We start from the raw sequence: 17,023 nt of genomic DNA on the forward strand, positions 1-17,023 counted from the left end.
CAAGTAAGGTTGTGCTTTGAAGTTTTGTTTCCTGTTTGATGATGTGCATCAATGCCGCTGGGCGTGGCAGGGGCGCAGCAAGCCGACACGCCCGCTGGGGCATGGGATTGATGACACCCGCCATGGCCCCTTGGGCCCCGTAGGTACATCATACGGCGCAAGCCTTCAATCCTGCGACATCGTGGGGCCGTCGAGCCATTCAATGCTGGACTGCGGGCACACTCCACCCTCCGTCTGATGAGATGAGCTTCGCACAGCCCGGCGCGTGGGGATGGCACGAGATAGATGTCTTTGCGGCCCGCCCCGGGGCTTAGACCGCTTGCGCCTCCCTCTCAACAGCAAACGTCTCCAGAGCACCATCGCGCCATCTGCCTATAATCAGGTCAGGGACGTTATGCGAGCATCATGACACGACAAGACGGCACGCGGACCCGACGCTTGCCACGATGCCCTCGAGAGACTGGCTCACAAGGCCATTGCATTCCCTGTGCCTGTAGTGATATTGTACACTTCTGAACAAGTCTATCTGACAAGACTGCTTTTCGATGACGCTCGCTGGCAGCAACTGCCAGCATCCTCATCTCTCAATTTGTACCCCAGTCATGTATTAAGAGTCGACAAGAGACTCATAATCCCGCCGCGCGTGTAACTATGCATTGTCCGTCGACACGACGGCCAGCCCCAAAACTTGCGCCTAACTTCGCTTTAAAAAGAATAAACCACGTGCTGAACCGTAAACGCCAATTCCCGCAAGAGCGCATGGGCCGGAGCCCATGTCCCGTAACTTAGTTATGCGTGGTGCATCAGCTCGACGGGTGGTCGGGCTGTGTGCGCCAGGATGGGACGAGTGGCCTCAAGAGGGCTCATCTCCTCGGGCTCCTCCGTCATGTCCTCCACCACGACGGCGGGCAGATCGGGGCTGCAGCCGTTGTCATCGGGGTGCCAGATGAGGGTGGAGCTGCGGCTCCTACCCCGGACACCGGGCAGCGTACCATCGACGGGGCTCAGCGGGGACTCGACGGCATCCTTGCGCTGGTGCAGCTTGGCCAGGGCATCGGCGAGGTCGTCGGCATGCACCATCTTGTTGGGCGCGTCTTCCAGCCGCATCTCCCACCCGTGTGGCGGGCTGGGCGGCGGCGAGATGAAGAAGAGCTTGCCGGCGTCGGGGAGGGCGAGGTGCTCGTCCTTGGCCTCGACGGACGTCTGCTGGCCATAGTAGACCTTGAGGCGCTCGCCGAGAACGGCCTCGCCGTCCCAAATTTGGCGGACGGCGATGGCGGCGTCGATGTCGAAGAAGGAGACGACGATGCGGCGGAACGACTTGAGCGGCGCAAAGGCATGAATGGGGGCCGTCTTGGTGATGAGGTCGCGTATGCTTTGCAGGTTATCCGGCCGAAAGATGTCGGTGTTGTTGAGGTTGGTGAACAGTAGCGTATTGGACGGCGGCGTCGGCTGGACCAGCGGCGGGAGATTGGACAGGTCGAGCGTCAGGTTGGACTTGCGAGAAGCCGACGACGACGATCTTGACGGGCGCGGTGTGAGCTCCATTGCGTCGTCGGGTGTGTGTGTGTGATTATGCGGCGCGAAGGCAGCAGCGGTCGGTCGTGGGGAAGCGGACGGGGGCGGTAAATATGCAGACCAGACGGGGTGGTCCGGTGTCGAAGAGGCCTGATAGTCTTGCGACAGATGGGGTGGCGAGTAGCGTCTCGTCGAGGCCTCCGAGTGCACAGTATCCGTTTCGCGAAGGCGACGATAGGTGCGACGGAGAGCAGAATGTGGCAGTAAATGGGAAATGTTGGAAGAATGATCAGGTTGGCACCGGCGAGTGAGGGGGGCGAGAGCGGCGGGGAGAGGCGGTTAATATGAAGAGGCGGAAGTCGGTGTCGGGTCGGGCTCGAGCGCGAGTTCGGTATGGTGTGGTCTGCGAGGCGAGGAGGTGTGGCACGCGCACGACGAAAGACCACGACGACGACCACGGCGGCGGCGGCGGGGAGAGTGAGGGGCGGCCCCTTGTGTGGCAGGTGGCAAAAGGTTCAAAGTTGCCCAAAGCCACGCGAGGGAGAGGCGAAAGCGGGCGGTGCTAGTAGTTGGTGGACAACGACGGACGATGGAAGAGAGTCTTGGCTTGTCGGAGGGGTTGGCGAGGCAAGGTTTGACTTGGGGTGCGGGCGGGCTCGGCGGCGATGGAGAGAGAAAAGAGTGGAGCATCTGTCAAGAGAGCACGGGCTCGTCAGCATTGCCCTGCCCCAAAGCGGCAGCTGGACATTGGAACCTGGCCGGGCTACCTGCCCCTAAGGAAGAATCTAACGGGCTCTGACATTAATAATTGGTGGGCTCGCCGTGGTTGGTTTGCCGGCCACCGATGGCGACCTACTAACTTAGGTACATACACGCAGCAGCGCTCCGCACAGCACGGTCCAGCACTTGCTGCAAGCCGCCCACAGGCAGGCGGCGGGAATTTACAGTGGGTGGTTGTTTCGCCCGATAGCGCACATGCGCACCTACCGAACGACCCCGCCCTCCATGGTTCCAAACTCCATCGTGGCAGTGAAGGAGGGTCATCATTCCGTGGTCTCATCGTGGCCCGTTAGGTACTTTACTCCACAGGATACGGACTACGTATCGGAAGAGGGGGAGGGAAGGCATGGATCGACAAATTTCCTCGCAACCGTCGGGTGCGGCGCGTGGCTTTCTTTGCGGGCTCTGCACCTACTAGGTAGGGTAGGTAGAGACACGGACAACACAGACAGATTTTTTGTGTTGAGGTTGGGCGGTGCAATGTGCAATCCAATGCAACCCAACCAGGACCCGGAGCCTTGGCTTGCCAATGCGCGCGGCCCCAGAGGGCAGTGCTGAGGATGAATGGGGGATGGACGGCGACGCAGCTCAACGCAACGCAACGCAACGAAACATCATCCATGCGCTGCAGCCACGCACCCTTGCCGCTGCCCGTAGCAATAAGACGGGTTAAGTAGTACAGTACCTACGACGTAGTTACTTCGTAGTAATACAGGTAGGACAAGTCTGCGACGATCCACCGAGATGGGCACGGTCGCGACGCTGCTCTCGCCACTTCCACGATGCTCCTCTTTTTTTTTTTCTTGTCTTGTATTAGGTTTCCATCGGCAACGTCCTCATTTGCAAGACTGATGCTCCAGGCCGTATGCCTTTTCAGTAGGACTGTAATTAATCACTGTCCACCCAGTCGTTGTGTCTGTCTGTTTCTTCTACCGTCCCGTCGATGAAACGGTCGCCCCACTCGTCTCAGTTCGAAACGGTGCAGTCGGCCACGTTATTATTCGCCGTCTCGTGCATGGGCATGATAACGGTCACTTACACGACGTCGATACGCCCCGGCCCCCCAGAACGGTTGCGCCCCAAGAGCCCTCATCGGACCCAAATCAAACTTTCGATAGGTTGCCATGGACGAGTGTTTATAGCTGGCTTGACTTAAGAACCACACGTCGCACAAGCAACGCGTAAGCCTGCGAGAGGCTCCCGGGCGCATGGCATGGCATGCCACAGTCCCCCCCTTCCCTGGGATCGCGCACTGCCTGGCTCGAATTCCACATCGTCGATGGCCCCATGCACGCACCGCCGCCAAACAAAACCTTGTCCGAGACTTTTGAATTCGCGAATCCAACTGCCACCGCCGCAGAGCATAGCCCCCCTGGCGGTGGACGGGGTGCGATAGCGTCGGCCCCAGAGTCAATCTCACCCCCGCTTTCCAGTGTCTTTTTGACGTTTGGCACCAACTTCTCCACAAGTCTCTCCACTCCACTCCCCCCGACTTACACGGCGGGCAAGGAAAGGAAGGCAAGGAAGGGGATGTGAGGGGTGTTGGTTTGAATGGCATTGGTGTGTGTGCGTGTGTTTGCGCGCGTGCGTGTTGCATGCATAGACAGATGCAAATGCAGGCAGGCTGCCCGTCGTTGAGTTGTTCCTGGGGGTGCGCCGCCGCTTCTGACTCCCGTTGCACTTGGTAGTGTCTTGCCCGTAGTATCTGCATCTGCACCGCCGTGTCAGCTTGTATGTATGTATGGCTGGCCATGACCTGCCCGTTCAAAACGGTAGAGACAGTTTTGCGCAAAGCACCAGTTATCTGTGCGAGTGTTCAATTTCATAAATCCGTTGCCCTCATTGGTAAATAGGCGATGGAGCAATTTCGTCGTCGCACAACAAAGTGATCCGTAGTTCCCCACGAGCAAAGTCTTGCCATCACCACCACCACCAGCAACCACAACAACAACAACAACAACAACATCATCATCACCATCCTCCTCCTCCTCAGTCCGTGGCCAAGACGGCCTCAATCACACTCTCGCCCTCCTTGTGCCACACGCCGCTCATCCGCAGCCCCGCGCCCTCCAGCAGCGCCCGCCACTGGCTCTCGGTGCGCTCCTGGCTCACCAGCAGCGCCATCATGACCATGTCGAGGCTCGTCTGCCGCCACGACGCCCCCCTGTCCGGCAGCACCAGGTCGTTGATGATGAGCCGCGAGTACCCCGGCGCCATGGCGTCCCGCAGGTGCGACAGGATCACGCCGCACTGCTCGTCCGGCCAGTCGTGCAGGATGAGCCGCAGGTAGTACGCCCGCGCCCCCCGGCACGACGCCGGCTGCGCCGTGAAGAAGTCGTGCGCGACCGTCGTCACGCCGCGGCCCCCCGGCGGCGGCGGCGGCAGCTGGCCCGACGCCTCGGCCGCCGCCACGATGTCCGCCTGGTCCTGCAGCACCAGCCCGCCGCGCAGGTCGGGGAAGCGCCGGTGCAGGTCCGCCAGCTGGTGGCCCAGGTTGCCGCCCACGTCGACGAGGAGCGGGCTCGACGTCCGCAGGCCCGGCGCCCCCAGCCGCTCCCTCACGGGATACATGTCGGTCCACGACGGCACCGAGCTGGCGTATGCCCTCAGGAACTGGTTAAAGCCCGCGCCCAAGCCCGCGTCCCGTCGCATCAAGCCGAAGAACGTCTCCTTGGTGCCCAGGGCGTGCTGCAGCGCGCACTTCTCGCCATTCTTCGGGTTTTGGTAGTTTGTCTTGGCCAGGAACTCTGGGAGAGACGCAAACGTAGGTATCGTCGTCATGCACGTGTACTGTAGCGCCACGCGTATGTCTGGGTCGTTCATCGACCGGGAGAACCGCGTGCTCACGTACGAGTCCCTGCCAACCTCCCTGACGATGCCGGTCGCCGCCAGATGCTTAAAGATCCGCGCTGTATGTTTTCATACCACATGTCAACAAAGAGTCACGCCATCCTGCGTACATGGTGTGGAAAATGTCGACGCACCAACTAAGACTGGATCCGCCACGGTCCCAGCGGCCAGTTGCTCGCTATTTTGTGGTTCGTCGGACAGCTTCTTGAGAAGGCCGAGATCGACGGCGACTCGCACAGCCGCCGTCCTCGAAGCCTCGCCCCAGCCGATCCTCACTGCAAACTCAAAGGGTGTGTACAGCTCCAGCGTGAGCGCCTCGGCCGCAGCCACAAGTTTAAGCCGGGCTTCGCCGTCGTTGGGGTCGCCGAGGAAGGCCTTGCCAAAGTTGGCAACATCGTCGAGGAGTCTGGCAGCAGTCATCATCACAGATACTTGCGTGCTAGCAAGATGGGCAGCGATGAGGCGACTTACACGACCCCCGTGGTCGATACCGTTTATATACATTCTGGCAGCCCTACGAGATGGAGGTGCATCGGCGGCCAGTGCCGCTCGCTATGCTATGCTATAGTCTGCTGCGTCATGCTATGACATGCCATGCTACGCTACCCTACTAAGCTCTGCTATATCTTGCTACGTACCAGCTTGTGTCGTAGACGTGGGGATAGAGTCGGTTGACTCTGATACTACCTACATACTTTCGTGCATACCTCGTGAAGGTCCCGGCCGGATTGCAAAGGGAAAGGGACAATTCAACGCCTCGAAAGGGCGGCAGGTGGACCATCGGGTATTGTACCCAACTAGCACCGTTGTCAATTAGTACTCCTTCCATTTTGGAACAACGTTTTGTTGCTTACTGTGCCACGAGGTTTCGAGTCGTACATGTGCCACCGTGAAAACACGTCCGTCCCAGGCTGTCGGCTATACATGCCATTGCAAGCTGTGGTGTTGCACAGCATGTCCTTACTAAGAGTTGATTCCCGCGTGGTCATTGTGTAGTGATACGAAGCAGGTCTGCGTGTGTGTGTGTCTATCTGTGTCTGTAAGTTGTGCTTTCTCTCCTCCTCCTCCTCTTCTTCTTCCTTCGCGCCTCTCTCTCTCAGTCTCCGAGCTCCGCCTCGCCTCTCCGTCTTGGCACCATCACCGTCCAGAAAGGCGACGCGCGCGCGCGAGCGCGGGTGTGTAAAGGTCCCTCCCCCAAGAGAACAGCCAGAAGCCACTTACTACTCAATTACTACCATCCGCCGCCACCAATGCCACCATCACCAGCGCCCGCTCCGCGCCGTTTTGCACTGCCCCCCCCCCCTCCCTTGTTCCCGATAAAAACATTGATGCACATCTGGCACGGCACGGCGCTCAACCCCGTACAGAAACACAAACCCCCGCTTGCGAGCCCGAGGCGGGATGGGACCACAGTGTGCTGCGCTGCAGATCAGAAACCCGTTCACTGTGGGGTCTGGTTTCTTTTCCCCGTTCTTTGTTTCTTGTTCTCCTCCTTGTGTTTCTTTTTTCCTTTTTACTTTTCCTTGTTCCTCCTCATCTCTCTAAGCCACAATGACGTGTAAAGTAACGGGCGCATTACAGTAGCAAAGTAGTAGAAAGACCCCCCCCTTTTGCAACAAAACGAGCTTGATAAGACAGGCGCCCAAGACGGGGTCAGTCGCAGCCGAGATAGTAACTATGTATGCCCATCTAGTGTAAGTCGCTGCGCCTCCACCACCTCTCGCGCCGTTGCGCCGTCCCCACCACCGTCCGGGGGGGGGGGGGGGGTCGGGCTGCACACACATCCCCGACCGACCAGACACAAACGCGGGCGGACGGACGCGCGGGTGGGTGGGCGGTGAGAACAGTCCCGTTTAGGCAAGCACCTCATGATGCCAACAAGACTTCGTACAGTAGAAGTCGCCAAGCTTGGGACTGTCGACGCCTTAAATTTTGCGAACGTAAACGCCCTTCTCAGTGCAGCCTTATGCCTCGGTGGCGAGGAGGCGCATCGGCCTTGGTGGCAATGACATGCAATGACAGTAGCATGCTTCACAGGAGTGTTCAAGAGGAGGTCGACGTAATCTCAGCCCTCCACTGCGAAGGAGGTGTTGCATCACGTCTCACTTGACGTCTAGATACAGAGTTCGTGCTGCGCCTCCAGTGCTCTCGCCATCCTAAGCTCCCAGGTATCTTGCAGTCTCGTACTCGTACAGACACCTCTACCAGCTTGTGCCCTCCAGTATCCTCGAGTGACAACGTACTGTACAGTCCTGGCTTCACCCATTTCGCCAGGTGCGGTGGCTGCGCCCCCCTTCGTGGTCTTCCTCCCGCCCGGCTTTCGTGGCCCCTCTCACCGCAGCTCGACGCCGAGCTCCCGCACCAGCGCCTGGCGGACGGCCTCGTGGAACTGGTTCGCCTCGTCGTTGGTCAGCGTCCGCTCGAGGCTGCGGTACACGATGCGGTACGCCATGCTCCTGCGGCCCGTCTTGGGGTGCGTGAACTCGTCAATGACGCGCACGTCCTCGACCACGTCGCCCGCCACGCTGCGCACAATCTCCATGACGTCGTTCTCGTGAAAGGTGCCCCGCGTGTTGCCCCCGGCCGCCGACGTCGCCCGCAGCCAAAACGAAACGTCCTTGGGGCACGGCGGGTACTTGGAAAAGGGCACGAACCGCCTCAGCGTGTCGAGCCGGTCCGAGACGCCCGTAAACTGCGACAGGAAGCGCTCGTCGCGCGACCAGAAGAGCCGAATGTCTGGGATCTTGAAGAGCAGCATGGCGATGCGGTCGATGCCGATGCCAAACGCCCAGCCCAGCTGCGACGGCACCCCCGCGTTGACGTACAGGTCCTGCTTGACCACGCCGCACCCCAGCACCTCGAGCCAGTCGCCTGCGTAGTAGACCTCGAGCTCCCACGACGGGCTTGTGAAGGGGAAGTAGGCCTCGACCCACCGCATCCGCAGTGGCTCGTCCACAAAGGTAGGGTCGTCCTTGAGCGCCGCCGCCTTGGCCCGCGAGAACACATCCACCACCATGTTCTCGAGCGAGCGCTTTAGGTGCTCGCCAATGGCCGTCGCTTCGGCCGCCGAATGGCCCTCTTGCAGCGGATTGCGCTCGGCGTGAAAGGGCGGGTTCGGGTCCTCGACGACGACGTCGTGCTTCGGCAGTGCGTCGATGTCGCGCCGCACGGCCGCAGCTATATCCCCGTCGGGCACCTTTTGGCGGTCCCAGGACCTGGCCCCCTCCATCTGGTGGAAGACGGGGTAGTGGCTGCGGTCGATCTCGTCGCGACGGTAAACATCAGCCGAGATGAGGTAGCCATCACTCTCGTTGGCGCGGAACGTGTCGGCCTGGTGGGCACTCGTGTGCGTGCGCAGGAGGGTCGTGTCGCTGATGTAGTACGAGTCCGTCAGCGCCCGCCCGGGGTGGTTGGCAGGGAAGCCGAGCGAGTCGAAGTTTTGGTGCGTCGAGACGACGGGGCTGTAGTCGTTGTAGTACTTGTAGGTGGGCTGTGGGAAGTGCGACTCGATGATCTGGCGTGTGATGTAGACGGGGTGGTCGGGCTCGAGGTGAAGCTTGCGCGACGTGGCGTCGAGGACGTTGGGCGGCACGTTGAACCAGTCGGGGTCCGTCTTGTAGGACTTGCCGCGGACGACGACCGATGACGGCTTATTTTGGCCCAGTGTCCTGCTCCTCCTGGGCGGCGTCGACTCGGGCTCTGCATCGTGCCTGTCGTCAGCATGTCATGTGGAAGTGCTCTCGCCGGCACGTGCACGAGAGAGGGAACTGACGAGACGAGTATGGCCGTGGCCATGAGCGGGAGCAGGCCAGGCAGCGGAGAGGGAGAGAGGGGGGAGCTCCGGCGCTCCGGCGCAACAAGGCGAGCGTCGTGACGGCCCGCAGCGACATTGCGAATGTGTCAATCGGGCTGCAATCGCATCATTCGAGCCGTGTGCGAGAGCGGGCGGGCAATGGGCCGGGCACGGTCGCCTGAGAAAGCTGTCGTCGGACGGACGTTGATGGGCGTTGGCAAGTTTTGAGCGGATGATGGATGGATGGATCCCAGATGCGATGGACCCCCTAGCTTGCCTGGAAGCCCACCGTGGCGTCGCCCCGCCCCGCCCCGCCCCGCTCCGACAGTGGACGCGGCCCGGGGCGACCAGCTAACTACCCGGAGCTCATTTACAGCTCTAGACCCATTGCCCATCCCTATGAGCTGCCTTTAGTTGGCGAAATCTTGTCTTGCTGCGGTCACCGAAACCATCTGCGACGAAAAGTTGGACCGCTGTAAGTGTATGGTTGACTTGAGAGAGCAGGAGGAGGCTTGCGAGGCGTGACTGGGACGCGCCGTCGGTCGTTGTCGCATCTTCTTTCATTTGTGGAATTGTCGGTCATTTGTGGCGTGACACAACGATGAGGCTCTAGGGGAAGCCGACGCTCCTACATGGAATCGAGAAAGAGGTAATAAGCTTCCCGAGCTAAGTAGTGGAACTCCACAGCATATCCTGGTTGCATTTCCCGGATATATAACCTAATCCTCAGGCAAGGGGTCTGTTAGCCACACCGGTTTGCCAGCGAGCGGCCCATATACAGACTCCGACGCATATCTCATATAGTTGAGACACACCTCCGCACTCTCTACAATCTCGGCCACCTCGCACTTAGCCAGCTCTTCGAGCCTCTGAATCCAAAAACGCCACCGGCTCGGACTGAATCCGGGGGAGGAGAGCCCCGACTGGATCGCCAACTCGCCCAAGCTAGACACCTGCGGTGGTGGTCGCGTAGCCTCTGCCATGTCAACGCCGTCGCCATTGCTCAGGTCGATGATTCGTCCCTCCGAGTGACGTAGCATCTGCAGGAGCGCATGGATCAGACTGTTCACGGGCAACCGTGTGTCCTTTGTCGTGTCACCGGTGCCGGGTGATGCATTAATGCTGGCCTCCGCTGACACCAGGTGTCGAGGCGTCTCCAGCGTCTCTCGAAACAAGGAGAGAACGCACGCCGCCGGCCCGCGGTGGATGCCTACCGAAATGAGGCGCCCTATGAAGGCGGCCAAGTTGAAGCGCAAATCGATCTCATCGCAGTAATCAGCCCGATAGTAGCGTTCCGTCCACTCCTCTACAAGATCTTGGCCGAGAAAAGGTAGGTCGGACCAGAATTCGCCACCGTCAGAGCAAAGAATGACATCCAGTCTCTCGTCGCTAATATCGCCGTCCGCTTCAATGGTCGCCAGTGGCCTCGTAAGAGTTCCCCTCGCCCTCGCACTTAGTATATGCCGCACGAGAGTGTCGTGTTTTGCGTTAGAGGCGCTCCAGTACTTGGCCGCTTGAATGACCGTGTTCCAAAGATTATGCATCTCAGCTTCCATGACGGACAAGGGGAATGTCGTGTTCATATAGCGAAAGGTGAGAACCGGGATATGAGATTGCACAGTTACGTCGAGGGTATGCTCGTCGCCGTTCTGGGCTTCTGCAAGAATACTGGCCTTGCTCATTTCCGAAAACAATTGGTAGCTGCGCAACGCTTCGGCCTCCTCCTCCTCCTCCTCTCGAGTCGCACGTTCAGTGGTTGCGGCTGACATGTTGCCCGTTCAAACGTGCCGTCAAGGACACGGAAAGGCAGCATTGCCGATAGCGCTAATGGAAGCACCTTGGAGTCGAACGGTCGTTGATGATCGTGTGAGCCCGCGCAGGCGCCTTTTCGCTGAGGTGATCGTGGGAAAAGTATGGCGCAAGGAGAACAAGAGGCAGCCGTAGGAGGGGTAAGAGAAGTTAAAAGACCGCACGGGTAGCAGGCCGGCTTGATGGCGGCCGGGGTACGGCTTTGACTAATAACAAAACGTCTCAAGCCCCGGGGTTATGTCATTGGGACATCTTATTCTTCGGCATTTACCCCTTGAGGTGCACGGTATATTCGAGACCCCTTACTCGTGACGTAAACTCTGCGGGGGAAGAGACAACCTCAATCGCCTGCCACGGCTGCCTGTTCAGCTGCCTTCAATTAGAAGCTGCAGTAACTTCTATTATTGATGTTATTGATAATAATAAAGAATCCATACCTCTCCACTATACTCATCTTGACTTTAAAGAAGCATGACCTCTGAGGACTTCCCCGCGTTAGCTAAACCCCAGACTTTGGGGGTTTGAGGCCTTTGACACTATGGTCACCCGTAGGCTGGGGATTCTGCTCTACCCGAATCTATCTCGTACGCATATAATAATGATTCTGGGGCGGCTTTTCTTTTACATAATACCCCATATTAGGTTGCCGTATAAATACCTGTTGACGGCTTCCCGTCTCGACCGGGACAGACCAACGAATCTCAACGAGTGGCCTGCTATCAATACCTAAAGATAAAAGACCATCTACAAATACTTTTACTTCAGCAGCCCTCGATACCAGAAACTCACGACCTCTTCTTATCAATTTTTCCGAGACGCCCCGCCGCAGACCAGCTACAATGCAAGCCTCACTGTTTCTCATTGGGTTCGTTGCCATTATCGGCGTTTCCGCCGACGTGTACAAGGGCGTAAGTGGTCGTCTTTCCGCCTTGCTCGATGACTATGCGAAACCCTCGCGTAGCAACCCGCTCCCTTGTCTACATCTAGCTAAGACTTTCATTATAGACATGCAACACGGACACCGGCCTGTGCTCCTTCGTAGCGAATGGTCTCGTAAAGAAGTCTCGATGCCCCAGCGATGGGGTGTGCGTGGTACGGGCCAGCCCCCTCCCCCGTCTGCCATGCCCTGCCGCATTCGTCCTCGAATGCTTGCTGATATTTTACATGTACTATACTAATTGGCGCGTAGTGCACCGAGACTGGTAACCCTTGCTGGTATACCGAAGCTCTAGACAAAACGACCTGCGTTTGAGCGCATCCGGGTCTGGTTCTCAAACCCACCAGAGGCAGTTGTGGAAGAGAAGATATCCTCCAGATAAGAACGGAAAGAGAGGGGGAGGAGGGTTCTTTCGATGCAATATGGCTGGAGAAGAATTGGCCAAGACCTGTATGTTGCTTACAAAATTAGGTCAATACAAGGCTGCTCCCACACGCGCCAAGGGTGTTCCGAACGATGTAGCGCAACTGGCATACCCAAACTAGCAAGAAGGTCCTGGTTTAGGGGACATTTAATTTTCGTAGCTTATGGTGTGGGCTGGGGCTGGTCAGCAAAGGCGATTGCTGTCGTACATTTCGTTCCGATGTGCTCATTGAACAAGAAAACAAAGTTGAAATGGGGTATCACTACAGCATAAAATACAGTCATGAATTTCTGTACTTACACCTACAGCCAGTAAAAGCCCCTCCCTGCCTTACAGAGAGGGCTGCAGTGCCATTTATGCGCCTCCTAGCTGGCCTCATCAAGAGCAGCTCAAACTGTGTGTGTCGGGAACCCTCGTGGTTTGACAAATGGTTCCAGTATGCGGCCCATTGCCTCGGACAGGGGAAAGCGGATATTGCCACGCACCCGCTCGCGATACCTGTCCATCATGGGAACGTAGACCAGGCCTGCCGACGCATACCGCCTGATGTGCTCATTGGGCTGCGCATCCAGGTAGTCTAGGCACCTCATGTATATCCAACGCAGCTCGCGCTTCAGCTGCGCCCTGTCTCCGGCGACGCTCTCCGTCTTCTCGCCCTGCAGCACCCCCAGGCATTCTTTGGCAATGTCCAAGCTCAGGCAATGAGACACGGACGCCATCTCGAGGGCGTGGTCCGTCAATGGCTGGGCCACGGGCTCTTCGACTGCCAGGAGCAAGGCAACGCAGCCAAGAGTGTTTGCCGTCATGACCCTGTACTGGGTCATGACGCTCGTCTTGGAGACCAGCAGCGGTCGCAGTCCTGGGTCGACTTTTTCCAAGTATTGGCAGATGGTCTGCCGCCAGATGCACATCTCCGCGAACTTGACGAGGTCGGGCTTGACGCCTTCGGCCCTGAGGCCAGCCAGGCACTCGGGCCAAGTATGGCCAAGAAAGCGGAAAGTACCGTCGACGAGGTCTCTAGGCGGGATTTGCACATCGTCGGATATTGTTGCGAATCCCAAGTATATCTGCTTCCAGTAATGGCGTGGATGCAGGGCCCCGCCCGTATGCACCCACCACGAGACACAGTCCCTCATCGCGTAGAGGGCCACTTCGTCTAAAGTTCCGTCGCCCTTTTCGGTGGCGATGTCGTAGTCGGCAGGATGGTCACCTGTGAAGGTCTCCAAAAAGTGGTCAATGTGCTTGACCAAGGCCGGGACGTCTTGGCATGTGCAGGGCGGCGCGCACGTATCTCCTAGAGCCGAGAACATTGGTGTCGCATCCTCGTCAATGGTCACGCCCAACCGAATCTTGTCGGTTTTGACTATAGGTCGCTTCAGGGTGCAGTAATGAACGTTGAAGCGCAGTGGGGCCGAGTCCTGTATGAAGCCATCTCCAAAGTACTGCTTGACAGTTTTCCACATGTCCTTCATCTTGAGGCTTCTTGGTCGATTGGGTTGAACAGAGCAGTGTTGGAGCCAAACGCAGATGGCGTAAATGCCAAAGTCGGTATAAAATCGGGTTAGAGGGAAGTAATGGAGGACCGTAGCACCTTAGTTGCGACTTCTATTGCAAAGTGCTGTTTGTATTCGACTCATGAAGCATCTTGTTGTTCCATCTACTGGGACGAATGTCCCCTATATATACCCATATGAGGGCGTATGTGACGCTGTGAGATGATTGATATCGGGGATATGTGACCACTTCAGAAGGGTGGTTATGACCTCTTTAGTCGAGGGTTGCGACGGCGTAGAGGGCCCCTGTGTGCAAGTGGCATTGCCTACCATGTCCATGACTCCGTCCGGGATGTAGCCCTCGAGCTTACCGACAACTTCGTTGGAGGGGTCGGCTCGGAGTCTTGTCCAGTTCGGTATTGTGCCAGGGCAATAATGCAGACCTCCGCCCCCGCTGAATCTCTCGCCACGTAGACTCCATGGGGCGCTGAGGTTGCCTCCCTCGGAGATGGTTTCCGGCTCTCCGAAGGCGTTTTTGACTGAGGTGTAAGTTTGCCGACGCGTACAGCGTAGCCCCCCTTCTGGCGATGCTGGAAGACGAGCCACAAACTTGTCCGAGCCCGTCAACTGCTGCTGATATATTCAGCGGTTATGTACGTATATGACTGGTCTCAGTCTCTCAGGCGCGGCAATCAGGCGACCGTCTCAACACGAATGGGCTCGCGTCGGCTGTGGCTGCGAGTAAGATGTGTAGGCCTTTAAGCTGGAGTGACGATCTGCTAATGGGCTACAGCGTTCACGTTCTGAAGACCCCAGGGTTCTCAGTCAAACCGGAGCTGTATCATAACGGAATACTTGCCCATCATCAGACACAGTGGCGGCGAATTGAGCGCGTGCCTGGGATGATGGCATGCGGGCGATTTCTACGCACATGGAGTCGGATGGACAAGATGCAGTATCTCTGCGGGTGCCGCGCGGGTCGCACAGCTCGGACATGTCTGATTCCTGTCCCAAGTAAGCCCGTTGAACGGTCTGAGCGCTCCCGACTGACTTTTGTACTTGGTACTTGGCATTGAATTGTCGCGATATCGCGGCAGCCGTTCCTGAAGCTCTGTTTTCACAGAGGCGCATCATGCGGTTGAGAACTATGGCCGATGAGTCCCAGCAGATGCTACCGCAGCGCTCACCCTTTTCTTCCGGCATTCGCGGGATGAGAATGCTGAGCTGTTTGGCTCCCCAAGGATCCTCTCTTCATCCTGGCAGCCAGCTGGAGTCTGCAGCAGGAATTGGTAGCTCGGGCGGCCAAACGGGGATAGAAGACAGCGAGGACTGGTCACTAATAAACAAGCCAAGGGTGGAGGGGGGTGAAAAGGAGAGGAGGAGGAGGATGCAAAGAAAGCGTGCAGTGTTGGCAGCGCGGAAATAAACGATTTCGGAGGCTGTCTGGCGATGTGCATCAATCAATCAACGCGCCCAGGCGGTTGGAAGGCCGGTAACTAATTAATGTTATACTGCGCAGTGCAGTACAAACGTTGCCGTGTTAGGCAGGCTGCTGGTTTTCTGCCGCCGTTCCGGCCGACGTCACTGCCGACGACGGAGAATTTGTCTCCTCCATCCATCCAGCCAGTAGATATAGCCGAACAGAACCACTTCTTTACCTCCCCCCCCCCGTCCGTCAGCAGGAAACGAGCAGGCCCTCTTCTGTCTGCTTCCTCACCTCACCTCACATCGCCTCGTCTCGTCTCGTTTCCCCTTCCGACGACGACCAACCGATCGACCGCAGCCCACGCCTCAATTGCGCCGCGCATGCCTCCTCTCCTTGCCCGCGCCGCCGTGCAATGTCACAATAGCCCGCCTGTACGCCTTGCCGCCGTCGCCTTTGCGCCCCAATCGCTCTAATCGAAGTCGATCGCGACGAACGACGAGACGAAGAACCATGGCCTCCTCCGCGGCGCCGACTTCGGCTTCGGCCTCGGCCCCAACCACCACCACCACCACCGGCACCGCCAACCCCGACGTCGCCGCAAAGACCGACGAGCGCAGGAAAAAGGCCAAGCCTCCGGCTATACGGTATCCCTTTTGGTTCGGCGGCAGCGCCAGCAGCATGGCCGCCTGCGTCACGCATCCGCTTGATCTGGGTACGTTCTTCTTCCTTTGCGCAAAGTCGTTTACATTACCTAGAACCACTTGCTAACCGCGACGACGCGAACAGTAAAGGTACGCACGCATACGAAGACGGGCGAGCGCGCATGCACGCACGCACGCTCGCTCGCGCACCCGCACAGACAAAACCAAAAACATGCCTGTTGGCCATGGCTCGTCACGCTCCTCCGACTAATAAACACATAAACTTACCAAACCCCAACCGCGCGAATAGGTCCGTCTGCAGATGCGCAAGGGCGACGCGCCCAAGAACATGAGCGGCACCTTCGTCCACATCGTCAAAAACGACGGCCCGCTCGCCCTCTACAGCGGCATCTCCGCCTCCCTCCTGCGCCAGCTCACCTACTCGACGGTCCGCTTCGGCGTCTACGAGGAGCTCAAGGCGCGATACGCGCGCACCCTGCCGCCCGGCCGCGAGCCCGCCTTCCCCGCCCTCATGGCCATGGCCATGGGCTCCGGCTTCCTCGGCGGCGTCGCCGGCAACTTCGCCGACGTCCTCAACGTCCGCATGCAGCACGACGCCGCCCTGCCCCCCGCCGAGCGCCGCAACTACCGCCACGCCGTCGATGGCATGGCCCGCATGGCCCGCGAGGAGGGCCCCCTGAGCTTCTTCCGCGGGTGGCTCCCCAACAGCAGCCGCGCCGCCGTCATGACCGCCGGCCAGCTCGCCACCTACGACACCTTCAAGCGCCTGCTCATGACCTACACCCCTATGGGCGACAACCTCACCACCCACTTCGCCGCCTCCTTCCTCGCCGGCCTGGCCGCTGCCACCGCCACCAGCCCCATCGACGTCATCAAGACCCGCGTCATGTCTTCGGCCCACCACCAGAGCATCCTCCGCGTCGTCGGCGACGCCTACAAGGCCGACGGCATAGGCTGGATGTTCAAGGGCTGGGTCCCCAGCTTCCTGCGCTTAGGGCCGTGAGTTGTCCCCCTTTATTTTCTTCCCCATATCATGGCGCAAGCCATACACTTTCTTTCTTTCTAGGTGTTCTAACAGTCCCCCAACCAGGCACACCATTTGCACATTCATCTTCCTAGAGATGCACCGCAAAGCATATAGACAGGTCAAGGGCATCGACGAGCGCAAGCTGTGATTTTCTTCCTTAGCACCATCCACCCTGCGGTTGTTCATTTTGTTGTTCTGTAATTTCTCCCTCATGGTGTCGGGGACCGCGCATGTATAGACGGCGTTGCGATTTAGACGGGCGACAATGCATAAAACGGCTTTACTGTACGGCAGATTGACTTTC

The 17,023-nt window shown here is 58.5% G+C and overlaps 8 protein-coding genes across 8 annotated transcripts; 3 read left to right on the forward strand and 5 right to left on the reverse strand.

The window, feature by feature from the left end:
- Positions 1–789: 789 nt before the first annotated feature.
- JDV02_006404 (uncharacterized protein) lies at positions 790–1,548 on the reverse strand (the record flags this gene model as incomplete). The annotated part of the gene is made up of 1 exon (XM_047987796.1): positions 790–1,548. One exon carries the CDS (start codon positions 1,546–1,548, stop codon positions 790–792), a length of 759 nt encoding a protein of 252 aa, XP_047843785.1.
- Positions 1,549–3,470: 1,922 nt separating this feature from the next.
- Positions 3,471–3,961, forward strand: JDV02_006405 (uncharacterized protein). Its single transcript, XM_047987797.1, has one exon. It carries the CDS (start codon positions 3,517–3,519, stop codon positions 3,832–3,834), a length of 318 nt encoding a protein of 105 aa, XP_047843786.1. The 5' UTR covers positions 3,471–3,516; the 3' UTR covers positions 3,835–3,961.
- A 263-nt stretch (positions 3,962–4,224) lies between these two features.
- JDV02_006406 (uncharacterized protein) lies at positions 4,225–5,601 on the reverse strand. The gene is made up of 2 exons (XM_047987798.1): positions 5,283–5,601; positions 4,225–5,207 (listed from the first exon to the last, which is right to left on the reverse strand). The coding sequence occupies exons 1-2, from the start codon at positions 5,569–5,571 to the stop codon at positions 4,288–4,290; spliced, it is 1,209 nt and encodes a 402-aa protein (XP_047843787.1). The 5' UTR covers positions 5,572–5,601; the 3' UTR covers positions 4,225–4,287.
- Positions 5,602–7,185: 1,584 nt separating this feature from the next.
- MSF1 (Phenylalanine--tRNA ligase) lies at positions 7,186–9,158 on the reverse strand. The gene is made up of 2 exons (XM_047987799.1): positions 8,921–9,158; positions 7,186–8,847 (listed from the first exon to the last, which is right to left on the reverse strand). The coding sequence occupies exons 1-2, from the start codon at positions 9,036–9,038 to the stop codon at positions 7,481–7,483; spliced, it is 1,485 nt and encodes a 494-aa protein (XP_047843788.1). The 5' UTR covers positions 9,039–9,158; the 3' UTR covers positions 7,186–7,480.
- A 463-nt stretch (positions 9,159–9,621) lies between these two features.
- Positions 9,622–10,888, reverse strand: JDV02_006408 (uncharacterized protein). Its single transcript, XM_047987800.1, has one exon. It carries the CDS (start codon positions 10,708–10,710, stop codon positions 9,661–9,663), a length of 1,050 nt encoding a protein of 349 aa, XP_047843789.1. The 5' UTR covers positions 10,711–10,888; the 3' UTR covers positions 9,622–9,660.
- A 1,612-nt stretch (positions 10,889–12,500) lies between these two features.
- On the reverse strand, positions 12,501–14,463 carry JDV02_006409 (uncharacterized protein; the record flags this gene model as incomplete). The annotated part of the gene is made up of 1 exon (XM_047987801.1): positions 12,501–14,463. The coding sequence occupies exon 1, from the start codon at positions 13,581–13,583 to the stop codon at positions 12,501–12,503; it is 1,083 nt and encodes a 360-aa protein (XP_047843790.1). The 5' UTR covers positions 13,584–14,463.
- An 811-nt stretch (positions 14,464–15,274) lies between these two features.
- Positions 15,275–15,942, forward strand: DIC1_1 (Mitochondrial dicarboxylate transporter; the record flags this gene model as incomplete). The annotated part of the gene is made up of 2 exons (XM_047987802.1): positions 15,275–15,742; positions 15,890–15,942. Exons 1-2 carry the CDS (start codon positions 15,541–15,543, stop codon positions 15,940–15,942), a joined length of 255 nt encoding a protein of 84 aa, XP_047843791.1. The 5' UTR covers positions 15,275–15,540.
- Positions 15,943–15,993: 51 nt separating this feature from the next.
- On the forward strand, positions 15,994–16,867 carry DIC1_2 (Mitochondrial dicarboxylate transporter; the record flags this gene model as incomplete). The annotated part of the gene is made up of 2 exons (XM_047987803.1): positions 15,994–16,691; positions 16,783–16,867. The coding sequence occupies 2 exons, from the start codon at positions 15,994–15,996 to the stop codon at positions 16,865–16,867; spliced, it is 783 nt and encodes a 260-aa protein (XP_047843792.1).
- Between the last annotated feature and the right edge of the window lie 156 nt (positions 16,868–17,023).

This window comes from Purpureocillium takamizusanense, chromosome 5 (genome assembly GCF_022605165.1).
Source record: "Purpureocillium takamizusanense chromosome 5, complete sequence".
NCBI classification, from domain to species: domain Eukaryota; kingdom Fungi; phylum Ascomycota; class Sordariomycetes; order Hypocreales; family Ophiocordycipitaceae; genus Purpureocillium; species Purpureocillium takamizusanense.

Coding starts and splice junctions, on each gene's coding strand:
- JDV02_006406 (XM_047987798.1), bottom strand. CDS start 5,571: ATGATGACTGCTGCCAGACTCCTCGACGATGTTGCCAACTTTGGCAAG. Junction 5,208..5,282: donor GGCGGATCCAGTCTTAGTTG/GTGCGTCGACAT, acceptor GAAAACATACAG/CGCGGATCTTTAAGCATCTG.
- MSF1 (XM_047987799.1), bottom strand. CDS start 9,038: ATGTCGCTGCGGGCCGTCACGACGCTCGCCTTGTTGCGCCGGAGCGCC. Junction 8,848..8,920: donor GCCACGGCCATACTCGTCTC/GTCAGTTCCCTC, acceptor GGCACGATGCAG/AGCCCGAGTCGACGCCGCCC.
- JDV02_006408 (XM_047987800.1), bottom strand. CDS start 10,710: ATGTCAGCCGCAACCACTGAACGTGCGACTCGAGAGGAGGAGGAGGAG.
- JDV02_006405 (XM_047987797.1), top strand. CDS start 3,517: ATGCCACAGTCCCCCCCTTCCCTGGGATCGCGCACTGCCTGGCTCGAA.